At 45.1% G+C, this 21741-nt stretch overlaps 1 protein-coding gene across 1 annotated transcript; it reads right to left on the reverse strand.

The window, feature by feature from the left end:
- Positions 1-646: 646 nt before the first annotated feature.
- gata2a (GATA binding protein 2a) lies at positions 647-9474 on the reverse strand (the record flags this gene model as incomplete). Its single annotated transcript, XM_083972550.1, has 6 exons — positions 9387-9474; positions 8679-9140; positions 7157-7726; positions 4273-4418; positions 1588-1713; positions 647-949 (listed from the first exon to the last, which is right to left on the reverse strand). The coding sequence occupies exons 2-6, from the start codon at positions 8905-8907 to the stop codon at positions 647-649; spliced, it is 1374 nt and encodes a 457-aa protein (XP_083828676.1). The 5' UTR covers positions 8908-9140; positions 9387-9474.
- Between the last annotated feature and the right edge of the window lie 12267 nt (positions 9475-21741).

A 21741-nucleotide genomic window follows, 5' to 3' on the forward strand; every position in this document is an offset into this window, starting at 1 on the left:
GGAGAGCACTGGTTTATGGGTATTGTAGTCTGGGCCTGGCTGCTCGGTAACAGGGCGTACGGGTGTGTTGTCGCTGTCAGCCAGTCTTCAGACCTCCAGCGCTGAAGAGTCCATCTGTCTGTCTGTCCGCAGCAGTCGTGGCCCGACAGCCTTGGGGATGGACGGGACGGGGGTGCACGTCTCTCACTTATATAATGAGATGGTCGTGAGGTGGGAACAGCGGTTCTTTTTAATACCTCTCGTGAGTCTCCTGTTACAGGGTCATGGAGAGGTGGGTACCAAAGTGACTTAGTAAAAATAAGCAAAAAGAATGACAAGCATCTCCATTCACTCCATTCCTTTAAGCCTCAGTCACCCCGGGACTAAGAAGCCCCTCGTCACATTAGCTCTTCACAGAGTCCGCTTAAGTCCTGCTCTCTGCAGCGTCCCATCAGTGAGGTCAGGCATGGCGTGACCCTCAGCCATTAAGTCCAACCGAAAGTCCCCCGCCCCCCCCACTTTCGAACCACTGTACATGACGCAACAAGTCTGCTCAGCTCTCGACGTGATGTGAAGGCCATTTTAGTGTTAATGGCGATGTGGCGGTGGCTCCTACTACGGGCATGAGGAGTTCAGGTCTTGGAGAAGGGATGTGGGGGGGGGGGCCTCAGTGGGGCTCGGCCCACACTGGCGAGCGATTGGTGTGGTGGTGGGGGTGAGCGAAGGACGGGTGGATGGGCGTGGGCGTAGGCAGCATGTGTCCGGAGTGGCTGAACGGGGGCAGGTGACCCATGTGGGCCATGTGGCTGGTGAGGCCGGGCCCGCCGCCGAACGGAGACGACTTGTCCTGCATGCACTTGGACAGCTCGTCGAAGCCGTCCCCCACTCGCTTGTTCCTCTTGGACTTGCTCGACATCTTGCGGTTGCGTGTCTGGATCCCTTCTTTCTTCATGGTCAGGGGTCTGTTGACCTGTGGAGAGCAGGATGTCGGGTCAATGTGGGGCAGACAAAAGCTGCACTGATGTGTAAACAGAGTGTTTTACAAATTTATGAGCCAAAACGTTTTTAGGTATATGTCATATTAGGATCTACTCCATCTACATTTTTCATGGTAGTCTAATATCATGTGTTTAAACCAGTGTGGAATAAAAACGCTGTAAATAATGAGCAGCTGTTTTGCATATATAGCTCCATTATCAGGCGAGTCAGGGGCGTTTTTAAGCTTTTGTCTCATTTAAAACCCAACAGAACCGTCCAGGTCAATATGAATACATGGGGATGAGGGACCAGGCTGGTGGCTGAAAGGAACAGCCTCAGACAAATCCTCATCAGTGTAACCGACGCCGTTACACTGAATGACAGTCCCACCCTGCAGCCTCTCCTGGGAGTAACGCCCCCCATTGAAACAACGATGGATTAATAAAAAAAGACCGACCGGTGGGTTCTGCTCGACAGGGTGAGCAGGCTTCTCCTCCACACTCTCACAGTTTCTCTGCTCCTAAATCGATACAAACTGTCCGCCCACTTGACCAGTTAACGACCAGTCTCTCCCCCTCCCCTTCTCTCCCTCCCTTTCCCCAGTTTCTGCGCCTTTTCCAGGCTACTTACATTGTGCAGTTTGAAGTAAAGGCCGCAGGCGTTGCACACCGGGTCTCCGTTCCCGTTGCGCCTCCACAGGGTGGTGGTGGTGGTCTGGCAGTTTGCACAGCAGGTGCCTGCACGTCGAGCAGCGGACTGAGGGGAAGCAGAGAGAAAAATACATCATGAATAATGAGCCATTCACATGTGGCAGTAGGTAGGTGCTACACGGAGGTCAGTGCGGACACACCGAGCTGCAAAAACAAAAAACAAAACAAAGAAAAACAAGCAACACTCGCGGTATCACACAGACTTGGCTATCACTCATCGATTCTCCATATTAGACATCTGACATCGCATGCAACGAGCTGGTGGTTCCTGCCTCAGCACAAAGTCACCGACAGACAGAAAGTGTTTCTAAAGTTAAACGGCGGCACGTGGATTTTCGTGAGGTTTCGGCATCAACCACAGAACCACGAGCAGAAACAAGCATCAAAAGCAGCAACATCGGGCTGGAAAAAAAAACAAACAAAAAAAAAACTTAATACTCTGTTTAAAAAAAAAAAAAAATGCATGTATGCAGACCGCTGCGACCATGATCAAATTTTCTAATTTGCGCAATAAGATATGGAGACATTTTTCCAGAGAATGCCTTATACTGTGCACGCCTGTCGGTAATTATCATATTTATGGAATTAAAAATAAGTATGCTGGTATTAACAGGTTATAATAGAGGCCTTGTGTAAACCCTCTATTTACCCTGATCCGGGGAAACTGGGCTACAAGTCGTGTAAGACCCGGTGTCCTGTCTGGCAATGTGCTCCTGCGTCCATTGCGGATCAATTCTTCACACATAATAAGAAACATTAGCTTTACACGCAAGAACCCCGCGGCACTTTGCTTCACGAGCAGCATCCAGGTTTTTCTTTTAATTAATTTCAGGTGGGACTCTTTGCGATTGACCTGCACAACAACAATGACTGCGGTGATTTCATACGAAATGAAATGTTAAATCTATATTTCAAAATAAAATGTCTTAAAAAAAAAATTTGGAAAAAAAAAAAAAAAAAGCCGCTGCGTAATAAGACTGTACACTGCCCACTGAGAAAGACAAACAAGAGAGGAACATAAATCCATTTATTTTCCAATCCCCGCCCCTCACGGTCTGTCTCTTCACACATAAGCGGCTCCTCCAGTGTTGTGATAATCTCTTTACAGTATATGTCAGTCTGGCCATAGAGAATGCAGCGCGCTGGTTGAGGGCGGAAACAGCCGGGAGCCTGACTTCCTTATCTGGGCCGGGCAGATATCCGGATAGGAAACAACTGGATGCCCCTTTGAACACAACTCTGAAAAACACTTGAGCTGAAAATGCAAAAAGCTACAGCCACATGGGCCGACCCAGTGGAAAATGTAATGGACTTTTTTCACGAGGAGGAACAGACGAAGTGGAGGTGGTTTAAGGAACACCACCAAAAAAAAAAAAAAAATGATGATGATGGTGATGATGATAATAATAATTAAAAAATTATTATTATATTGGAAACATCTTCACCGATCGACTGATAGCGGCCAATTTATAGGCAAGTGAAATGACCATGCAGCTAATGTTAATGAAGACCATTAGACCCAGGCTGCAGCCTCCGCACTCATAATTAGCCTGCATGGGTAAATGAAAAATCCCAGATCTCTTTTTAATTAAAGTGAAAAGGTTAAACCAGTGCCAAACTTTTTATTATTTAATTTTATAACATTGATTTACATTAATTCCCCCTTATTGTTTTTTTTCCCCCTTATCATTTTGATCCTTATTAGTTAGGCTGGTAGTAAATGAACTCAATGCTATTTAATTTTATTAATAACAAATATTAATGTATAAGTAGAATACTTATCTTTATTCACTAAACAATGAACAATGAACAACAAAATAGTGTTAATTAATCTTTTTTAAAAACATATTATTATATATTTCTAAACAAAGTACCTTGATTTTTTTTCCCCCGTTTGCTGTCAAAACAACACTTGAGCAAAAACGTAAAAACAAAACTTTCTTTTTTAGCTCAGTAATGAACGGCACAGAAGATAGGCTACTGTAAAAAATAATAACCTTAAAAGTGATTTTTTAAATTGAGGCTATTCAAAGAGATAAGATAAAAGATAAGGAGAGATAAGACGAGATAGATAGATAGATAGATAGATAGATAGATAGATAGATAGATAGATAGATAGATAGATAGATAGATAGATAGATAGATAGATAGATAGATAGATACATAGATAGATACATAGATAGATACATAGATAGATGTTTAAAGCCATAAAATAAATAGGCTAAATCGTGCCACATGGAAAAGTCTCCAGCTTCAGAAGTGGCGTTGCTGCTGTGGAGCGTTGGTACACCAACAACAACTCCAACGTTGTGTGTCCATGCTGCTTTTCATTTACTCGAGCATGGTGTTAACTAAAGCAGCATGGGCATTGGTATCAGTAACAGTATCAGAAGTACCAGCAATAATGATAGCAGGAACAATGGCAATAGTAGCAGTATTGTAACAGGCCATGAAGGCGGATCATCGGGGGGTGAGAGGGACACACAATTCCAGGAAGATCATAGGGAAAATATAACTTTCCTGGAATTGTGCTGCCGGCATCTGCTTTGTGCTCATATTTGGGTGCCTTGTCCCAGAGTAAAAAGCAAGCAGAGTGAGAACTCACCAGTCTGCGTTTGGGCTTGATGAGTGGTCGGTTCTGGCCGTTCATCTTGTGGTACAGTCCGCAGGCGTTGCACAGGTAGTGGCCGGTACCATCCCGTCGCCACAGAGGGGTGGAGGTGGCGCCGCAGTTCACACATTCACGGCCCTCTGCATATAGTTCAAGAGAAAGAGACAAGGAGAATTTTATATAATTAAAAAATTCACTCTCAGTCAGAAGCAACAGCTGTCCCGACCGGGCAACCGCACAAGCACTTGCATGACCCCAGATGGCCCCTGTACTGTAATATGAAGTCCGAGTCTGCCTCGCGACGGGGACGACGTCCATATGAGCGAGGAGGTGCATCAAAGTGTGCGTGGCTGTCATGGACACAGACACGTCTATGTAAACCGATCCAGAGAGGGGAGGCCACAGACAGCCAGAACATGTCCAGAGGTGTCCAACAAGAAGAATGAGACACACCATCAAATTAAAACTACATTATTCATCACCTCAGTGGGCACCCATGAGAGGAAACATACGTGTGCGGAGGTGGTATTAAATGTGCCGGACCGTGTTGCACTTGCATGCCAGTTGTTTGCAATTAATAATATAGAAAAGGTGTTAAAGTCTTGACGTGAGTTTGGTGACGTTTCTATTCTTCTCAAACTGGGACTGGGACCAGAGAGGGAGGTGGGGGGTGGGGGGGAGAGACCTCTCATGTGCATTCCTGCATAGAAAAACCTGCTTTTTTACTTATTCCCACACGTTTCACCTCTCCCATACAGGTTCGACTGACTTCAAACAGCCTGTTGCTAAAGCGACCGATTCATTTAATTCAAGTATCCCTCTCTCCCTAGAGCATCCTCTCATTATTCTTGTTATAATGCTAGCGACACCCAAAGTCCCACCCTCGCTCGACAATGGAATCTGACCTTAGCAAAAAGCTATGTTCCTTTTGAAATGCACCTCGGCGCTTTTTCTTTTTTTTTTTTTTTTTTGTACCTCCCTTTTCTTCCTCTTAAGTGTTTCGTAAGTCCAACGACCACATTAAAGCAAGATCATTAACGCTTTACTTATTCACCACCAATGACTGCTGAATTATGCCTTAAGCAATGTATAGTGTTGAAATAAGACCAAATAAGGAAGATGAAAAGCTACATAAGAAAAGTAAAGTTAGGGTGGAGAAGAATTGGGGGGGGGGCAATTCTGGTTTGAGGCTAGTTCAACAGGAAGCCACGCTACTGTAAGGTGTGCGTGTGTGTGTGTGTGCTGACAGCTGAAATGTCATTGTGGCATTTTGTACAACAGTCAATCACCGTTACTGGCACTGGACATCGACTTTGATAGATAAGAGTCTTTTTAATGCCGTGGCTGATATGTTTGTGTTACTGATTCAGGCACAGTCTCGCCAACTTCTTTTTAAATGTCAGCGTATAACATTTCTCTGCAACAACAGCTCACATTCACACAGATTAACAGCCAGTGAGCGTCCCTCAGGTGTATTTAAAAAAAAAAAAAAACACTTATGGATGGGGACAATGGATGACAATAATGATAATTACACAGCTGCATTTTGAAGCAACTTGTCGACAGTCTTAAGACGTCTGCTGTTACTTTTTGTCCATTAATCCAAAGTACAACAGCTGGAACAATGTAGGGAAATTACAGAGCCATTAGTAGACTGAGTTGTTTTTCAAATGTCTGCACATTAATGTCAGGCATAAAGTCTAAATATTACTCCCAACACATGCAGCATATTGAATCAGGTGCTGGTCCAGACAGTCAGGAAAATAGGCTGTGTGTTTTATTGCAAACAATTTGATTCGGCTTTGAGGATTTTAGGTAAGAGAGGAACACCAATTATGTGCATGTTTAATCAGGATTACTGCAGTGCACTGGTCTCCAGACCTACAGTGACAGTGTTATTAAATATGCTCTCATCTACACATAAAAGCAGATCAACTGTGGACTTGGTTTTGCCTGCACTTTGTGTCAGTGCACTGGGCCAAGGCCATGCTTAAAAACACAAACAGCAGGGCTCTGTAGCCTGTGCTTTGTTAGTACTGGGGAGAGCGGGTGGGCGGGGTGGAGGTCGTGATTTGTTCACTTGGAGGTATACAGGATATGGCAGGAGCCAGGGCGTCGTGACTGCTTCATTTTCTAAGTGCAATAAACGCCACATTTTAAAGAAAACAAACCCACAGCGCGAAGAAGAGGCCGCTTCATTATCAAGTCAGAAGACAGTTGGATAAGTTGATGTAAAGTTATTGTGAGATGTGAGAGACGAGCTCTTTTTATTTTTTTTAATTATCTTTAATAAACGCGAATAGTACGTTTATTTTTTTTCAACATATTTACAATAAATCAATTAGTTTAATTAGATGTATTCCCACTTCCTTTTTCTCTTCAGTCGCCACAGCAGAGCAGGCTACTTCAGAAACGTCTAATCGCGCACGTAGTGACCTTAACTGGACATTTAGTAAACAGTTGACCCCAGTTAGTCTGACGGGTTTCAATGTGAGACATTTAGGCGACAGATCAGATATGACAGGGCAGGTTTTCTCAGGAGTGAGTATCTATACCTAGAACCACACAGCAACAATGCAGAAGTGACATCAGCAAAAAAATTCAAGACGACAAAAAAATATTTAAAAAAAATTAATAATAATACTTGGGTAAATTCCCCGTATGGCAGTCCCCACACGTACACAAACAATGTGGCAGTATCAGGCTGTAATAATAGTAGGCTACAAATAAGACATTATCTCCTGATGATAGATAGACAGAGTGTATAATGCTCCACTGCCCAGCAGAATAAACCATAACCATTTAATAATAAGGCCTTATCCGTCTGATCTTTGATCTGAGCTGAGGGAGAAAGACAAACACACATATAGAGACTCACCTGAGCTCGATCTGGCTTTGCTCTTGCATTTGGGCGTGAAGCTGGAGGAGGACCCGCCGAGCAGGCTGCCGGGGTGGAAGAGGCTGCCGCTGTAGTCGTGAGTGGGCAGCGAGTACGGGTAGGTGGGGATGGGGTGATGAGTGGCCGCGGCCTGGCTGTTCATGGAGGCCAGGCCGCTGCGGAGGGGGCTACAGCTCTCCATCTTCATGCCGTCCGTCAGCGGCACCTGGTACTTGATCGACTCCTTCTCGTCCATCCTGGTGGAGGTGGAGGTCGGGGAGGTAGGGCCGGGGTCCGGGGACACGTCTTTCGGAGGGGTGGGGGGGAAACTGTAGAGGTGCGGGCTGGAGTGGGACGCCGGAGTGAGCGACGACACCGGGGCCGTGCCGGTGTTGCTGCTGCAGGGGTAGCCGGAGCCGGTGGGGTGCAGGCCGGGTTTGCTGAAGTGGCTGACCGCCCATGCGTTGTGGTGGTGGGCGGCGGACAGCGCTGCTTTCCCCGGGTCCAGCCAGGGAATCCCGGGACTGTGGATGAGGTGTGGTCGACAAACCTGGTTCCCAGTGAGACGAGCTGAAATCGAAAATAATCTATTTTAATACCGCCTGCTGTGTTTTTATTTTTATTTTATTATTTTTATTCTACTTGAATGCCTCCGACCTACACAACACACCAGTCTTTAGTTTGCAAAGCACAACAGAAACAGAAAGCTCTCACCTGACAAATGTTCAAGATTAGTCAAGTCCGACATTTAGTTTCTCAGATGTAGACTTGATGATAAAATACTGGAAGGATTGTCGATTTAAAATAATAGATTTTTCCAACAACCGATCAGTTATCCCAACAACAACGACGAAAATATATATATATATTTCCCGTTAGGTGACAGTAGGCTCAGTCATGTCGCCCAGTAGCTACAGAGGTAACTCGGGCCTGGCTGCACAAAAACACAGCAAAAAGTGTCTCCTGGTCAGGACCCTATCTTTTCATCGGCTGCAGCCCGCGGACTAAAGATTGTTATAAGTAAATTTGCGGTTTTTATTTTATATCCGGGAAGTGCTTTTCTCTCTCTCTCTCCCTCTCTCTCTCCCTCTCTCTCTCTCCACAACCCCTGCCCCAACACAGAGGGGTTAAATGACATACTTCCCTTTCCTCTCGCTGTCATTCGCTAGAAATTCCTTTTATGTTGGGAGAATCGGCCCAGAAATACCAAGAAGGACTTTTCTTTTCTTTCTTTTTTTAAAGCAAATAACTGGACAATGTGTGAATTGTTGAGCTTATATTAACTGCACTAAATTAACACACACATTCTCCACACATACACACACACTCAGATCGCATGCATATAATAAACACTGTGTTCACTGATAATTAGGCTACATGGAGAAAAAAAAAAGCTTCAGCAAAGCCTCAATAAATGTAATTTTTTAAAACCATAATTATAATCCCTCATCACATGTCCACACACACACACACAACTCGTCAGATTGAAGGTTGTTGGTATAAAACCGCAGCATCTTCTTACCGTGTGCTTGGCTGTAGGTGACCCTTGCCCGGGAGTTGGTGTAGTAGGGGTTCCCTTGAGAGTCCAAGTGGTTCAGAAACATGTCAACTTCATCCTGGGGCAGTAAAGGCGCCATGGGCTCCATGTAGTTGTGGCTCAGACTGTGGTGGTGAGAGTCCGGGTGCTGGCCGTTCAGCACTGCGTGATGGTGCGCCATCCACCGAGACTGATCGGCCGCTGCGACCTCCATGGCTGAGCTGAGCTGAGCTGAGCCGTCTCCTCTCTCCCCCTTTGAATGCGTCTCTGTGTGTCGGGGGGCTACTTTTAGGCTATGTTTACCTCCAAGTTGCAGTTAAATCCTCCTTACAATATAGTTCCTGAGCTGTGAAAGTCTTGGCTGTGTTTATTTACTTCAGAAATAGAAATCCTTAAATAACCCGGTCTCCTTCTTTTCTTTCTTTCTCCTCAGATATAGGACTCTACCTGCAATGAGACGAAAACAAAATGTTAATTCATAGACACGGCGACCGCTCCACCTCCCCCTCCATGCAAAGAATAAGCATTCTTTATATATGTTTTATCTAGCAGTTAAATAAACTCTGCACACTGAAGGCTCCTTGTGATTACAGGTCGAAAACAAAGTGCACAAAGTGAGTGTCGAGGCGATGTATCCCGTGTCCCGCATACAGACAGAGAGAGAGAGAAAAAAGACATGTTTCCTCTGGGTACCTGTTGCAAATTTCGATCAGCTGACGGAAAATACAGCTTGGATGTGTAAAACCTCCTGATCCGTGCAGTGCTCAGGCTCATTAATGAGATGTGGCGCAGACTGATGCGGCTGGCGCCAGTAAATTCCCATATCAAGCCACATGAGGCGGGGCCTCGCTCTGAGCCAATCACAGTCAGCCCTGCCACAATTGGCTCGCTGCATCCCTGCTCTCCTTCTTTCAATTTCCATTTCCCTGCACCGAAAAAACTAAAAGACTTATCAATCAGCGGTGTAATTTCTCCGGCTCTTTCTCTCTCATGAAGATCACACTGAATGCACAATCGGTGCCTGATAATCTGCTTTTTTTTAGCGACAGTTCTCAGCATAAAGACAGACACTTAACACGAGGGGAATTCTTTTTTTTTTTTTTTTTTTTTTTACACAATATAGGCTACGACATAGTGATGTAAAAAATGTAATCATGCTGTAGGTCGCCTCCACCTGTATGAGTCCTACAAAGATATAAACTATTGTGGACATTTTTCTTATTTAGAAACGACTTCAAATTCGCTCCAAGCTGAATATTGTATTTGCTTTTATTTGCCTTTTAACATTTCAAACTCGGTTTGCATCACTATCAATAATTGTAGCCTATAGTGTTGTTTTTTCGCTTAGTGCTGTTATGTAAATAAACAGCGGTTTTCAGCGCCTCTTAAACCAACAGAGGAGGAGTCGATTTATGACCCTGAAGATGGCCCCATTGTCCGCGGAGCCTAATTGTCTTTAATTAGTAGCAGGGCATTCCTCCTGTGAAAACAGAGGGTTTTGTCTCTTGGACAGCGCAGTTTGCATACTAACGGCGTCTCTTGTATCTAACGGCGGCACCAGGGATGGGCGCGAGGCCTCACCTATTTTCTATATGAAAAAAACCAATTGGTGCTCATCAAAGCGGCTGCTAACGCCCTCATTCAGAGACACACAATGCAAATGAAAACACAAATCACAAGTCTTAACTGAGGCGCATTAATTCAGCAAACTTCATCATCATTGTCATCATCACTGACATGGAGAGTCACGTTTTTTTTTTTTTAAGTAAAGGCGATACTCATAAAAAAGTGCATTGTACATTGATGTTATTGCTGTGTGTCTCTGTGTGTGTGTGTTTATGTGTGTGATTGACAGGGAATAATTGGAGGGTGCTCGGGGCCTACACACTGGCCGCCACGCCGACGCCGAGACCTGACGTCACAGAATCACAGTGGGTGGGAGTCTGCAGCGGGGGTCGATGGGTCGTCACGTGAGGCTGCTGATACCTGGGCCAATGTCTCCAGGTAAAAAAAAAAAACTAAACAAAAACAAATAGCCCTTATAATAAACTCCTCCGTGCTGGTCATTAGGGCGACAATTCACACTGTTACTGCAGAGTGAATGTGTATGTGTGTGTGTGTGTGTGTGTGTCAGTCATAAGTCATTAAATCACTGGCGTGTTGCCAGCGGCCATGAGTTGATGAGCTGAGCCCTTTGAGCTTGTCAACTCCTTAAATCAACAAATTAGTGCATGTGGGGCAGCAGAGGGCTGGTTACCTGAATAACTGACATTCCAGTGGAGAGAAGCGCCGCAGTGGGCAGGTGGAGAGAGAGCACGCTCACCTTTATATTCATATGCTCTGTTTATAACTCACAGAGTCAATGATAATGCACAATATGTCCAATGAAAACATGCAATTTTATGCTACAGATTAATCGCCGCCACACATACTTGAACCTGAAACAACAACAACGACTCCCTCTGTTTGAGCTTGAATGGATTACCAGAGATGCTCTTGATCTTCAGGCTAGAAAGAGCCTTTTTTTCTCTCTTTTAAAAAAAAAAAATGTCTTCACACTGTAACATGTCATCATAGCCCACAGTGGTCAGCAGCCTGTGTTGTTCTCTGTTGTTAACCATGGGGCCTCAGAGAGTGGGTCAGGCTCAGGCTCTAGTTGCAGCGTGCCCATTGTTGTTTGCATGTTTGCCAAATGGATTACTCAGCATGATTTAGCCCTCTGTAATTTATACCTTCATTAATCCTGTTTGTATCTGCGCTGGAACAAAAGATGCAAGTGGGTCTGGGAGGGTTGGTGGAGGTGATGGTGATGTGGTGGTGGTGGTGCATTCCCTCTTGTCTTTCTCAAGGACACAGCAGTATTGTTTCACCTATAGGGATGCTATCCCACACTACCTCACACCCCCCCCTCACAACACCTCGTGTGCTGGTTTGAGAACTGTGTGCAAGCAACAACTGCATGGCTGTGCAGCCACAGTGGCTAATGAACAACAAGATTATCATTCCGATCCATGCTGTTATTAAATGGGATTGGCTTTATCTACCTGTTTGTTCCCATTGGGCACGGTCATCCATCATTATCCCGAGTGGAGGTGTGTGGCTATGTGAGTGTGTGCTTGACTGTGTGTGTGTTTCAGTGTGTGTGTGTGAAGAGCCACAGTGGGGCTTGTGAAGATAAGCAGAGCCAGAGAGAAGAGAATGACACAAACCAGCTGAAGCATTATTGTCCCCTTTACTCACGGCTAATTAGTTCAAGTCAGGGCACCGGGGGGCTTTATAGACACAAGCACCCAGACGCAAGACCATATAACTGCACAGAGAGGGGGCCTGGATGCTGCTATGAGAGCAGCACTCACTCCCATTTAAGCAGTTAGAGCTCCGAATAATAACATTTCAGAATAGGTCAGGACGTCACACATGGTCTGCTCTGCACACTCGACAAAAGAGATTACAGAGCATGAGATGATTCTTAGGTTCATGGCCTGAACCTCTTTTTTGGGCCTACTATAAAATACAGAACATCAGATGGAGAGGTTCTCCACACACCACAATGCTGAGATGGTTCCACATAGAAAAACTGTCTGATAAGAAACGGCCAGCTCCTCCACACACAGTCAGCCGTGTTAAAATTCATCCATCAACTGAGTAATTCATCTCTTTAAACATATTCAGATTTCACCTATTGGCTACACTCAACAATCACTGTGTCATTTGAATCACAGTCTATAAAGCAGCACAGGTATATAAAAGAGAGAGAGGCTGGTAATAATAATAGTAAAAAAAAAAAAAAAAAAAAGTGCCATGTACTGACTCCAGCTCCTTCATGCCTGTGGAGACCCCAGCCCGCCCCTGTCTCTGCTCCACCATTGTGCTGGTGTGATTGCTCTTTCTGCAGATGAAAGAGGATTGCTCCAGTCATTATGCATTTTAAAGCCGTGACAATTGAATACTTTTGTCGTCACTAATATCATGCTGATGATACACTAATCCATTTCGTGATCGAGGGGTTTATTCCAGGAATACAGCAGCACCTTGCCCACGGCAACATAAAGTGGGCCACGTAAAAAAAAATCACAAAAAAAAAAAAGATTGTAACTCGATAGGATTCACATGAAAAGAGAAACTACAATATTTTAGTACTTTATTTTTGATGCATTACTTATTTATTTTGGACATTTTTTCATTGCTTTGGTCATTTAGAAAATAAAATAAGTTACTAATCTAAAATTACGAATAGAAAATCAGATTGTGTGAATAAATAGCCTATACAACAAAAGTAGCAGAGCTCAGTAACGCCTGTTTACAGTAGATAACTCTGCTTACTGATGTGCTTCACACGGTTAATTCAATATTGCGCCGCTGCTGCTGCAGATGCTATGGAGTTTATACAGTTAATATCCGCACACCACGAAGGGAAATGTCATTAACAAAGCGTAAAACCGACGTCTTTCCTTGACATTCATGGGAGCCAGCTCGAGTAATGTTGCAGAAAAATAACCTTTTGTTGCTGTTGTAGGTTTTATTTCAGTAAGCCAATTGACATGTCTTTATCTTCCATTAGCTTGGATTATTATTTATAATTTTAAACAAGAAAAAAAAATTCTACATAAAATGTAAAATCCGAATGCGTAAAAAATGTTGGAGTTGACTTTGACTGACCTGCTCCGGTGAGATGAGGCTGCGCTTTCAGAGTGGATCCATCCGGCTCGGTGCGACAGCCACGGAGCGACTCTCCACAAATAACGGCGCAAAGAGAAAAACGACCGATGGGGTAAAAAAAAAAAAAATGTGTCCAGAGAGACGGACAAGAGGAGCCTCTGCGCTTCTAAAGCTGCTGTCGAGACGGCGTGAAGGAGTAGGTGTGTGTCGGTGGTGTCATCACCTGGCAGAGAGCAGCGGTGTGTATGTGTGTGAGAGTGAGTGAGTGAACAGTGAACAGTGAGTGTGTGTCCGCGCCTCCTCTCGTTGTATCCGAACCTCTGTGTGAATGTGAACACAAACTTCTGTGGCCGTGTGAGAGGCTGCAGCCAGCCACACAGCAACGTAATGGCACGTCAGCCAGCAGCAGCAGCAGCAGCTCGTCTTCCGGGTCCCGGTTAAATAGACAGAAACTGGGCAGCATCAGCAGCAGCAGGATACCTGCTACCTGCTCCCAGGAGGTGATCAATACCCTGTAACCCAGTCCTTACCCACAGCACCAGCCTTTTAACGTGGTTTTGTTTTGTTTTGATCAAGTGTAGGCTACAACCATAGCCTTTATGGTGTTGTTAGTATTTCTTATTACCATTATATAGGCTACTTAAAGTCTAAAAGTAGCCTATATTGCATGTTAATGGTAAAGATGAGGGGTTAACTCATTGTTTTCTCTTTATAGGGCAGTAAAATAATAAAGAAGCTAAATAATTGATCATTTTTGCTTTACATTATTAGCTGGATAAAAGGGAAAAAACGCCATTTGTAGACACTGTTATTTGATCACTGCCTCGTTAAGTGGATCATATAGGCCAATATATAGGCTATTCCATGTTCTTAAATATTTGCCTTTTGTCTGTCTCACTCTCAGTTTGTAAAATTTGGGCAGGTCTGACGGACTCGGTGCTAATTGACTTACCGAGATTTCTCTCCTCCCCCACCTCCTCGTGCTTTATATCCCACCACACACTCACAACAACTTTGTAAAACATGCAAAGCCCCTAAAATCTCCTGCACGCGACCTGTGCTCGTGCGTTGGCGCAGGCAGATCCAGGCAGGTGCAAGAGGCGCGAGGACCCCGGCTGCAACTCGGGGGCTCGTGCTCCCCAGAGTGTACACACAGACACACACTCACACAAAAAAAAGAAAGAAAGAAAAGAAAAGGCAGAAAGAGAAAAAGAAACGAAGTCTGACTGAATTAATAACATTTGTTTCAGTGTTTAAAATCACCAGAGCAGAGATGTGAGGGCTGGAAATATCGATATTTGGCACATCATGGTTGTTCACGGAAACACTGGTTAACACTGTTAACTAGGAGGCGAAACACTGGGTTTGTCCAAAAAAAAAAAAAAAAATCTGACTCAAACCTACACGTACAGATGTTTAGATATTTTTTTTTGTACATTTCATTGTGTGGATAGAAAAGATGGCGGAAATGCTTTCTTCAAAAACAGCATAAATAGTGTAACTTCTGTAGCTATTATTGACGTTTACAACAGTATTGTATTTATTATTAAAATAATTAGATTACGCAAGCACTTGAGTCAGCATTTACAGCCTTTGAAATTACTAGTTACAAGAATCTAATTAGTTTGAAATGATGACAGTGTGGTCTTTGTGATCTGTCCTTCAGATTATGTTATCAATCAGGTTCAAAGCAGATGGTCAAATAAATAATGAAGTGTTTTACACATTTTATATTGATGGTTTTATTGAAGCCACTGCCCGGTAGGAATATGACAACCAGCACATTTAGACTGTCATCATCATCTATATTCTTCTTATTCTTCTTAAAAACTGATAATCTGTATCATAGAATCAAATTCACAACAGTATTGCTTAATATTATATTTGTGTCCACTTGCACTTGTTTTGTTAATCAATTTTCTGTATGTTCTGCACGAGACTGTGTGCGTGCGCGCGTGTATAGGCTGTGTGTGCGTGTGCGCGCACAGTTTTAGTCAGGGACGATATTATATGCACACTGCATTAGATGCCAGGGCCCTTCTCCTTCTGATTATTACCAGGGGTAATATTTCATCGGCACCACGCAATCTTTGTTCTCTGTGAAGATAATAAATGGCCTAATCGTTATCAGCAAACTGCTGGGGGTGTCAGCACCGACCGAGGCTGGAAGCGGGGTCCAAAGTGCTGCTGAATAAATTGGTGTTCCTTATCTCTCACTCCCAGATTATCGCCGCCTTTTCAAACTTGCACAACAAATACATTCAATGCATCTAATGCATCATTTGTGGGGGGGTGAGTACGGGCGGGGGGAGAGATCCCGCAGGTTGATAGAGACAGATAGGCGCAGGGAATGAGAAATATTTACACGTTTTACGCGCTGCAGCGGTGCAGCCAATATAGGCTCCTATTTGGCACTGGAGGGAGTCTCCTGGCCAGACCACTGGTACACACACACACTTTACATATCAATACAAGCTATATTAAACATATATCACTGTGATGTGATGCCTATCTGTCTGATTAGTCCCATTTACTGCTCCAGGATACAGATGAAGCCATTTTTAAATGTAGGCCGCCTTTTTTTGGGGGGGGGGGAACTCATGTGCTGTGATATAGCCTAAAATTAAAAAAAGAAGAAAGAAAGATAGAAAGAAAGAAAAATCACAGTTACCCATTTACAAACTTATACAACTTTCAGCTGGTTAGGATGTGTGTGTTTTTTTTAAAGTATGATTTTAATAACTTTTAGATTATCTTTGTAACTTAACTGCATAAAATCAGAGATAAGCTCAATTTTCAGTTCGTGTGTATTGTCCATGTTGAAAGTGTTTCCCTCCTAATAAACGCATCGAAACATGACACCATTATCTCCAGTTTCTCAGCAGAATAAACCGCTTTAACACGCACCGTTAGTTTCCTGTGATTTGCTCTGGTCCGGTCAGTCTAGGCCTCACGTCGCAGGCCCGTGTCTTATCATAACAACAGACTGCTGTGGCATTTGATCCGACGGGCTGTGTCAGCTATAATTTAGTGCACAGAGCAGCTACTAAAATTTTATAATTGATGTCAGGCCGGTGCAGTTTAATTTAACGAACAAGCCGAGCAAACGAGCGTGTGTGCCCCCACCCCCCACCACCAACCCCCTCATCCACCTTCCTACTTCACTGACCTTTTCCTATATGTCTCCAAAATTGAATTTATAAATTCAACAGGCCCAAACAGGTTTAATGACGCCACGGGACAAAGGTGGCGGGCAGGAAAAATGGTTGTACGTCCATAATCAAGCAGGAGATATAATGCAGTATTTATGAGTGACACTTATGAGAAAAAAGAAAACATTTTCCATCACACACATACACACATATAGGATACACGAAGGCTACACACAGCCACACACACAACACACGCGCGCGCGCGCACACTCCCCTTTTAATACCGTGGCATCTCCACCGGCCCCGGTGCTCTGATGGTCTCCTAGACAACCGAGATAACGGTGCAGCAGTTTTCCATATCGGTCCCGGAGTCTATTATAGCTCGGGATTAGCTCTCTTTCCGAAAAGGTCATATACAAAGTCACCAAACCTGCTTTTTTTCCACCCTACGTGAGCCCCCCCTCTCCTCCTGCTCCTTCTCCCTACACTACAGAGTGCACATCATAAACATGCATGCGCTGTTTCATTTAATACCATTAGACTAATAGCACTCAGCGCCTTTCCTGTGCTAAAAAACACTAGTAATATCAATGAGCGTCTTTCCAAAGGGTTCTAGGAGCCCTGCAGTCTCCCCAGGACCCAGAGCGAGGCTTTCACTCTGCAGGAGAGGCGCACTGCTGAGTGAAGGGGGGAAATGTGCTGTTATGTAGCGACCCCTAGCGAGCAGGAGCCGCAGTAGCACCGCCAGAGCAGCAGCAGCCCTGTGTGTGTGCGTGTGTATGTGTGTGTGTGTGTGCGTGTGGGTCTCTGAAGGCTTTAGTAACTAAGAAACAGTAATAATGAAGCAGCCCAGAGAGGGAGGGAGGCGAAGTGCACAGCTGGAATGTTCCAGCTGTGATTCCCAGTGGCTGGACAGGAAGTTAGAGGAGCTCTGACAGGAAGTGAGTCCTCAGCACCGGGCAGAGAGAGAGAGAGGGAGATGTTTCCTGTTGGCCCTCCACACATGTTTAGACGCCTCGATTATTCGCAGTGCCTCCCCTCCTTTTTCTGGGTTCACGTCACACACACACACACACACACACACACACACACACACACACACACACACACACACACACACACACACACACACCCAACGCCAGCACATACCAGTCCACAAAAAAAAAAAATGCTTTTAACAGCGTCCGTCCGTGCTCACTCACAGGATTTAAATGATCTGAAACGCTATTCCAGTAGTTGGTGTGTACGCAGGGGCAGGATTGTGTCACAGGATGCAGATGTCACCACATAAAGTGAAACTTCCTGCCCATCAAAGCAGCCAGTGCCACTTTAATGGACTGGCAATCTGCTAGAACCACAAACACAAAAAAGCCCATAGTATGGGGTTCATCATGGAAATAACCAAGGCAAAGAAAAATTCAAGAGGGAGAGAGATGGCAAGAGGAGAGAGCAAGTAGAGAGGGAGAGATTGTAGGTGGAGATGTGATGGAGCGATATGTGGATTGCAGGAGGAAAAATCTCTTTGTCTCTCCTGAGCTCAGTGGACAATCAAAGTTTCCTATCAGCTCTGGAGTAGGGGAAATTGGCTGCCCTGGGAAGGAGAGGGCCACTCTCACAGCCAATGGGAAGTGCCCCTGTCACTCTAATCAGGTCCGACAGAGAAAGTAGGAAATGTGTGTGTGTGTCTGTATGTGTGTGTGTACACGCTCAGAGGAGAGTGCTTTTTTAACAGAGAGCAGCTTTGTTTTACTCGCCTTCATGTGATCCAAGACGATACAAAGTCTGAAGTATAGTGTTAGACCTTCATCTGCTGCTTATCCTCTGCACTGAGGGACATATATGAGCCACGCGGGTGCATTTTCTTTTCTTTTTTTTGCTTTTTTTTTGGCAAAAACTTGCCCTGAGAGGCATGACCATCGGTGCTTTGATGGAGCGCCATGTGGCAGAGATCAGTGGGTCTTAGTGGGAGCTGTGGACAGTTGCACACAAGAGCAGCAAGGGAAGAGGATTACTGTCTCATCGATACAAATCCATACGGAGAGAGAGGTTGACATCAATATGCACAGATATAGGCAGAGCAGGGGCAGAGTGTGCGTGTGATGTAAACATCCACACGACACGAGCACGACAGTGGACTTTGATGCTCGCCCCTTCTTTTATGCCGTCCGTCTTTCCGTCCCCCACCACCACCACCACCACCACCACCTCCTCCGTGCCAGACAAGAATGCGTCTCTCTGCACCCAGGGCCCAATCCCTCCGTTTGAAGTCCCATCAGCATCTCTGCTCTCTCCCTACGCTGTCCTCCCCTTCCTTCCATCTGTCCGTCCGTCTGACCGTCTTATCTGTCAGCTCCCCCCCCCCCACCCCCACCCCGCTCCTCTCCGCCTCCTGCAGCTGCAAGCGGCGAGGGGGGAACCACAGACGCCTTCATTGTCCTCCTCTTCCTCGCCCTCACGCGTCCGCACACCGGCCTGATCACACCTGCCACCTGCACAGGACGCAGCAGGGTCCCGGGACCTGAGCCCTCGAGGCTTTCATCCACCACCTCACCTTGCCCCCCTCTCCCCCGCCCCTCTCCCCCTCCCTCCAGAGCATCTCGTCCTGGCACCCTGTCATTGAGGAATGGCCGGGGCAGAGAGGGACACAGAGCTGCTGTTGTAAAGATATGTGTTTTAAGCAGAGCCAGAGGGAATCAGTGCAGGTGAGGCGTGTGTACGTGTGTGTGCGCTTGAGGCCGAGTTTTGAGTTTAGATTCGCCTCATATTTCTTCTTTTCGATGACATCCTTTTATGGCTGGGTAGCAGGATTGACTCAAATGAATGAATGTACGTTGTGAGGAACGTGGACCTGTGTGTGTGCGCGCATAATAACATGCTGACAGTGAGGGTGGTGGCTCTGTCTCAGTGATTTATGAGAGTGTGCTGTGAAGGGTCTTCTAAGCAGGATATTGTTCCCTGACTGGTGACTTCTGCCTCTCTCTTTGTGTGTGTGTGTGTGTGTGTGACTGTGTGTGTGTATTTTAGAGCAAGAAAGATTAAGAGGAAGAGCGCTGCAGGTGAGCCCTCAATGTAATCAATCACCACCACGTCACAAGGCCCCGGGGCTTGGTGGATTACCCCTTCAACTGATACCTAGTTTGACTCCACGTTTTTTTTTGCATATTCATTATTTTTCTGGCAGATAAAGAAAGAACATCCTCTGCATCATAACTATACTTCAGGAAAGGAAGATAATAATCAACTTCATGCCTGAAACGGAGGGGGGAGAGGGAGGAGAGGGAGGGAGGGGGGTATCATGACAGCTCAACCACATGGCCCAACCAGTCCCAACACCCTGCACATACCCCACCATCCACCTCAAACACACACACGGTTTGCCACATCAGGATACAGTGCTGCACATGAATTCCGGTTTAAACAGTATTCTGCTCGGTTCACGCCAACAGATCAACCGCAGTTGTTCTTGCGACCGGTAGTCGCACACCCTCGGCCCGAGAGCAGGGGCTGGAACTGAAGAGGCTGAACGGCCTCCAATACCACACAACAAGACAGTGACAATGTCTTAGCAGTGATACAGCAGCAGCCACTTAGGGGAAGCAAATGCAAGAGATAAACTGATGAAGGGATGATAAAGTGCTAAAGGTCCAGTCACATTGATACAGGTGATAGTCCTGTAGTGTGGGAACTGGAAAACAGCAGCATTCAAACACACATTCAAGGAGCACACCTGTACCTGTACCTGCCTGTACACCTAATCATGCGGGAGCAATGCAACGCTTAAAATCCTACAGATACAGGTTGAATAGGTCATACAGATCAAATCAAAAAATTGTGGAGAAACATGATTTTTGGATGCACAACAGTCTGTAGACTTATAAAGAAAAATCTCAGGTCAGAGGAGAACTGCCAGACTGGTTGGAGCTAATAAAAAGGCCAACGACTCTTTACTGATGTAGTGAGCAGAAACAAACCTCAGTATGAACATTTTTTACTTGAAGGTGGAGGAGCTTAAAGGGATAGTTCAACATTTTGGCAAATTGACCCATTGCCATAATCCCTATAGTTTTAGGAGTAAGTTCGTTACCTTTAATTGTCGGCGCAAGCTATTTTTAGAACAGCGGAGCAGAGCCGCGAGCTGCTCAGAGCTACGCTACGGAGGCTAATGGGATTTCTTGGGTTTCCCTCATCGAACTCATCAAATACACAATCCAACAACTCCAAAACGCTCTCGTGGACAAGTTGTGACCTGGACATTCACCATGCTATGAGATGAGACCAGAACATTACAAGACAGAGTTGTTTTCAAGGCAAATGCAGAGACTGCTTGCCAAAAAACTGCCCCCGATGGGAAAGCACATCAGCGGTTTTGCATTAATTTACCTCGAAAACAGTAATGTTCAGTTATTATTGATCTATCCCTTTAAACAGCAGAAGATCACGTCAGGTTCCTGTCGGTCAGTGAGAGAGATTTGAAGCTGCACTCGACACAGACTCATCAAAACTGGATGGTTGGAGATAGAAACAGCGTAGCCTGGTCTGATTAGAGTGGATTAATGATGGGAAGGTCAGAGTTTAATGTTAACATGAACCTGGCTATGGACCAAACCTGCCTCGTACCAACAGTTCAGGCTGCTGCTGGTGGTGTTATGGAGTAGAGACTGTTTTCTGGGGTCACTTTGGGTTCATTAATACTACGGTAATCAATTATTGTTTGAATACCATAGACTATCTGAATATTGTTGATGACCACGTGCATCACGATATGATCTCAATTTACCATCTACTAATGGCTACGTCTAGTATAATAAAGCACTGTGCTACAAAGCAACGGCCTTTTCAAACCAGTTTCATGATTGTAAAAATGAAAGCGAACTTCAGTCGTCTTCTCAATCACCAGATCTGCATCCAGTGGAACATCTTTGGGATGTGGTAGATCAGGAGATTGGCAGCATCAGTGTGCAGCTGACAGATCCACAGAAATGATGTGATGCTATCATGTGAACATGGTGCGGAGTCTCAGAGATCTTGTTGAATGTTGTTGAAGACATGAAGAACTGAGGCTCTATTGAGAACAAAGGGAAGTGCTGTGTGACTGTTTATTCTGTCGTCATTTTAAAGGATCCGTTAAAATTAAGCAGTCAGTGATAAACAGGCCTATTTTGGGGGATGCATTGACACTCAAAGCTCAAGGGGTTACACATACTATATGGAGGCGTTACGTTGTTTGGCTGCTTTGC

The sequence above is a fragment of the Trachurus trachurus genome, assembly GCF_905171665.1.
Source record: "Trachurus trachurus genome assembly, chromosome: 5".
In the NCBI taxonomy this organism is placed as follows: Eukaryota; Metazoa; Chordata; class Actinopteri; order Carangiformes; family Carangidae; genus Trachurus; species Trachurus trachurus.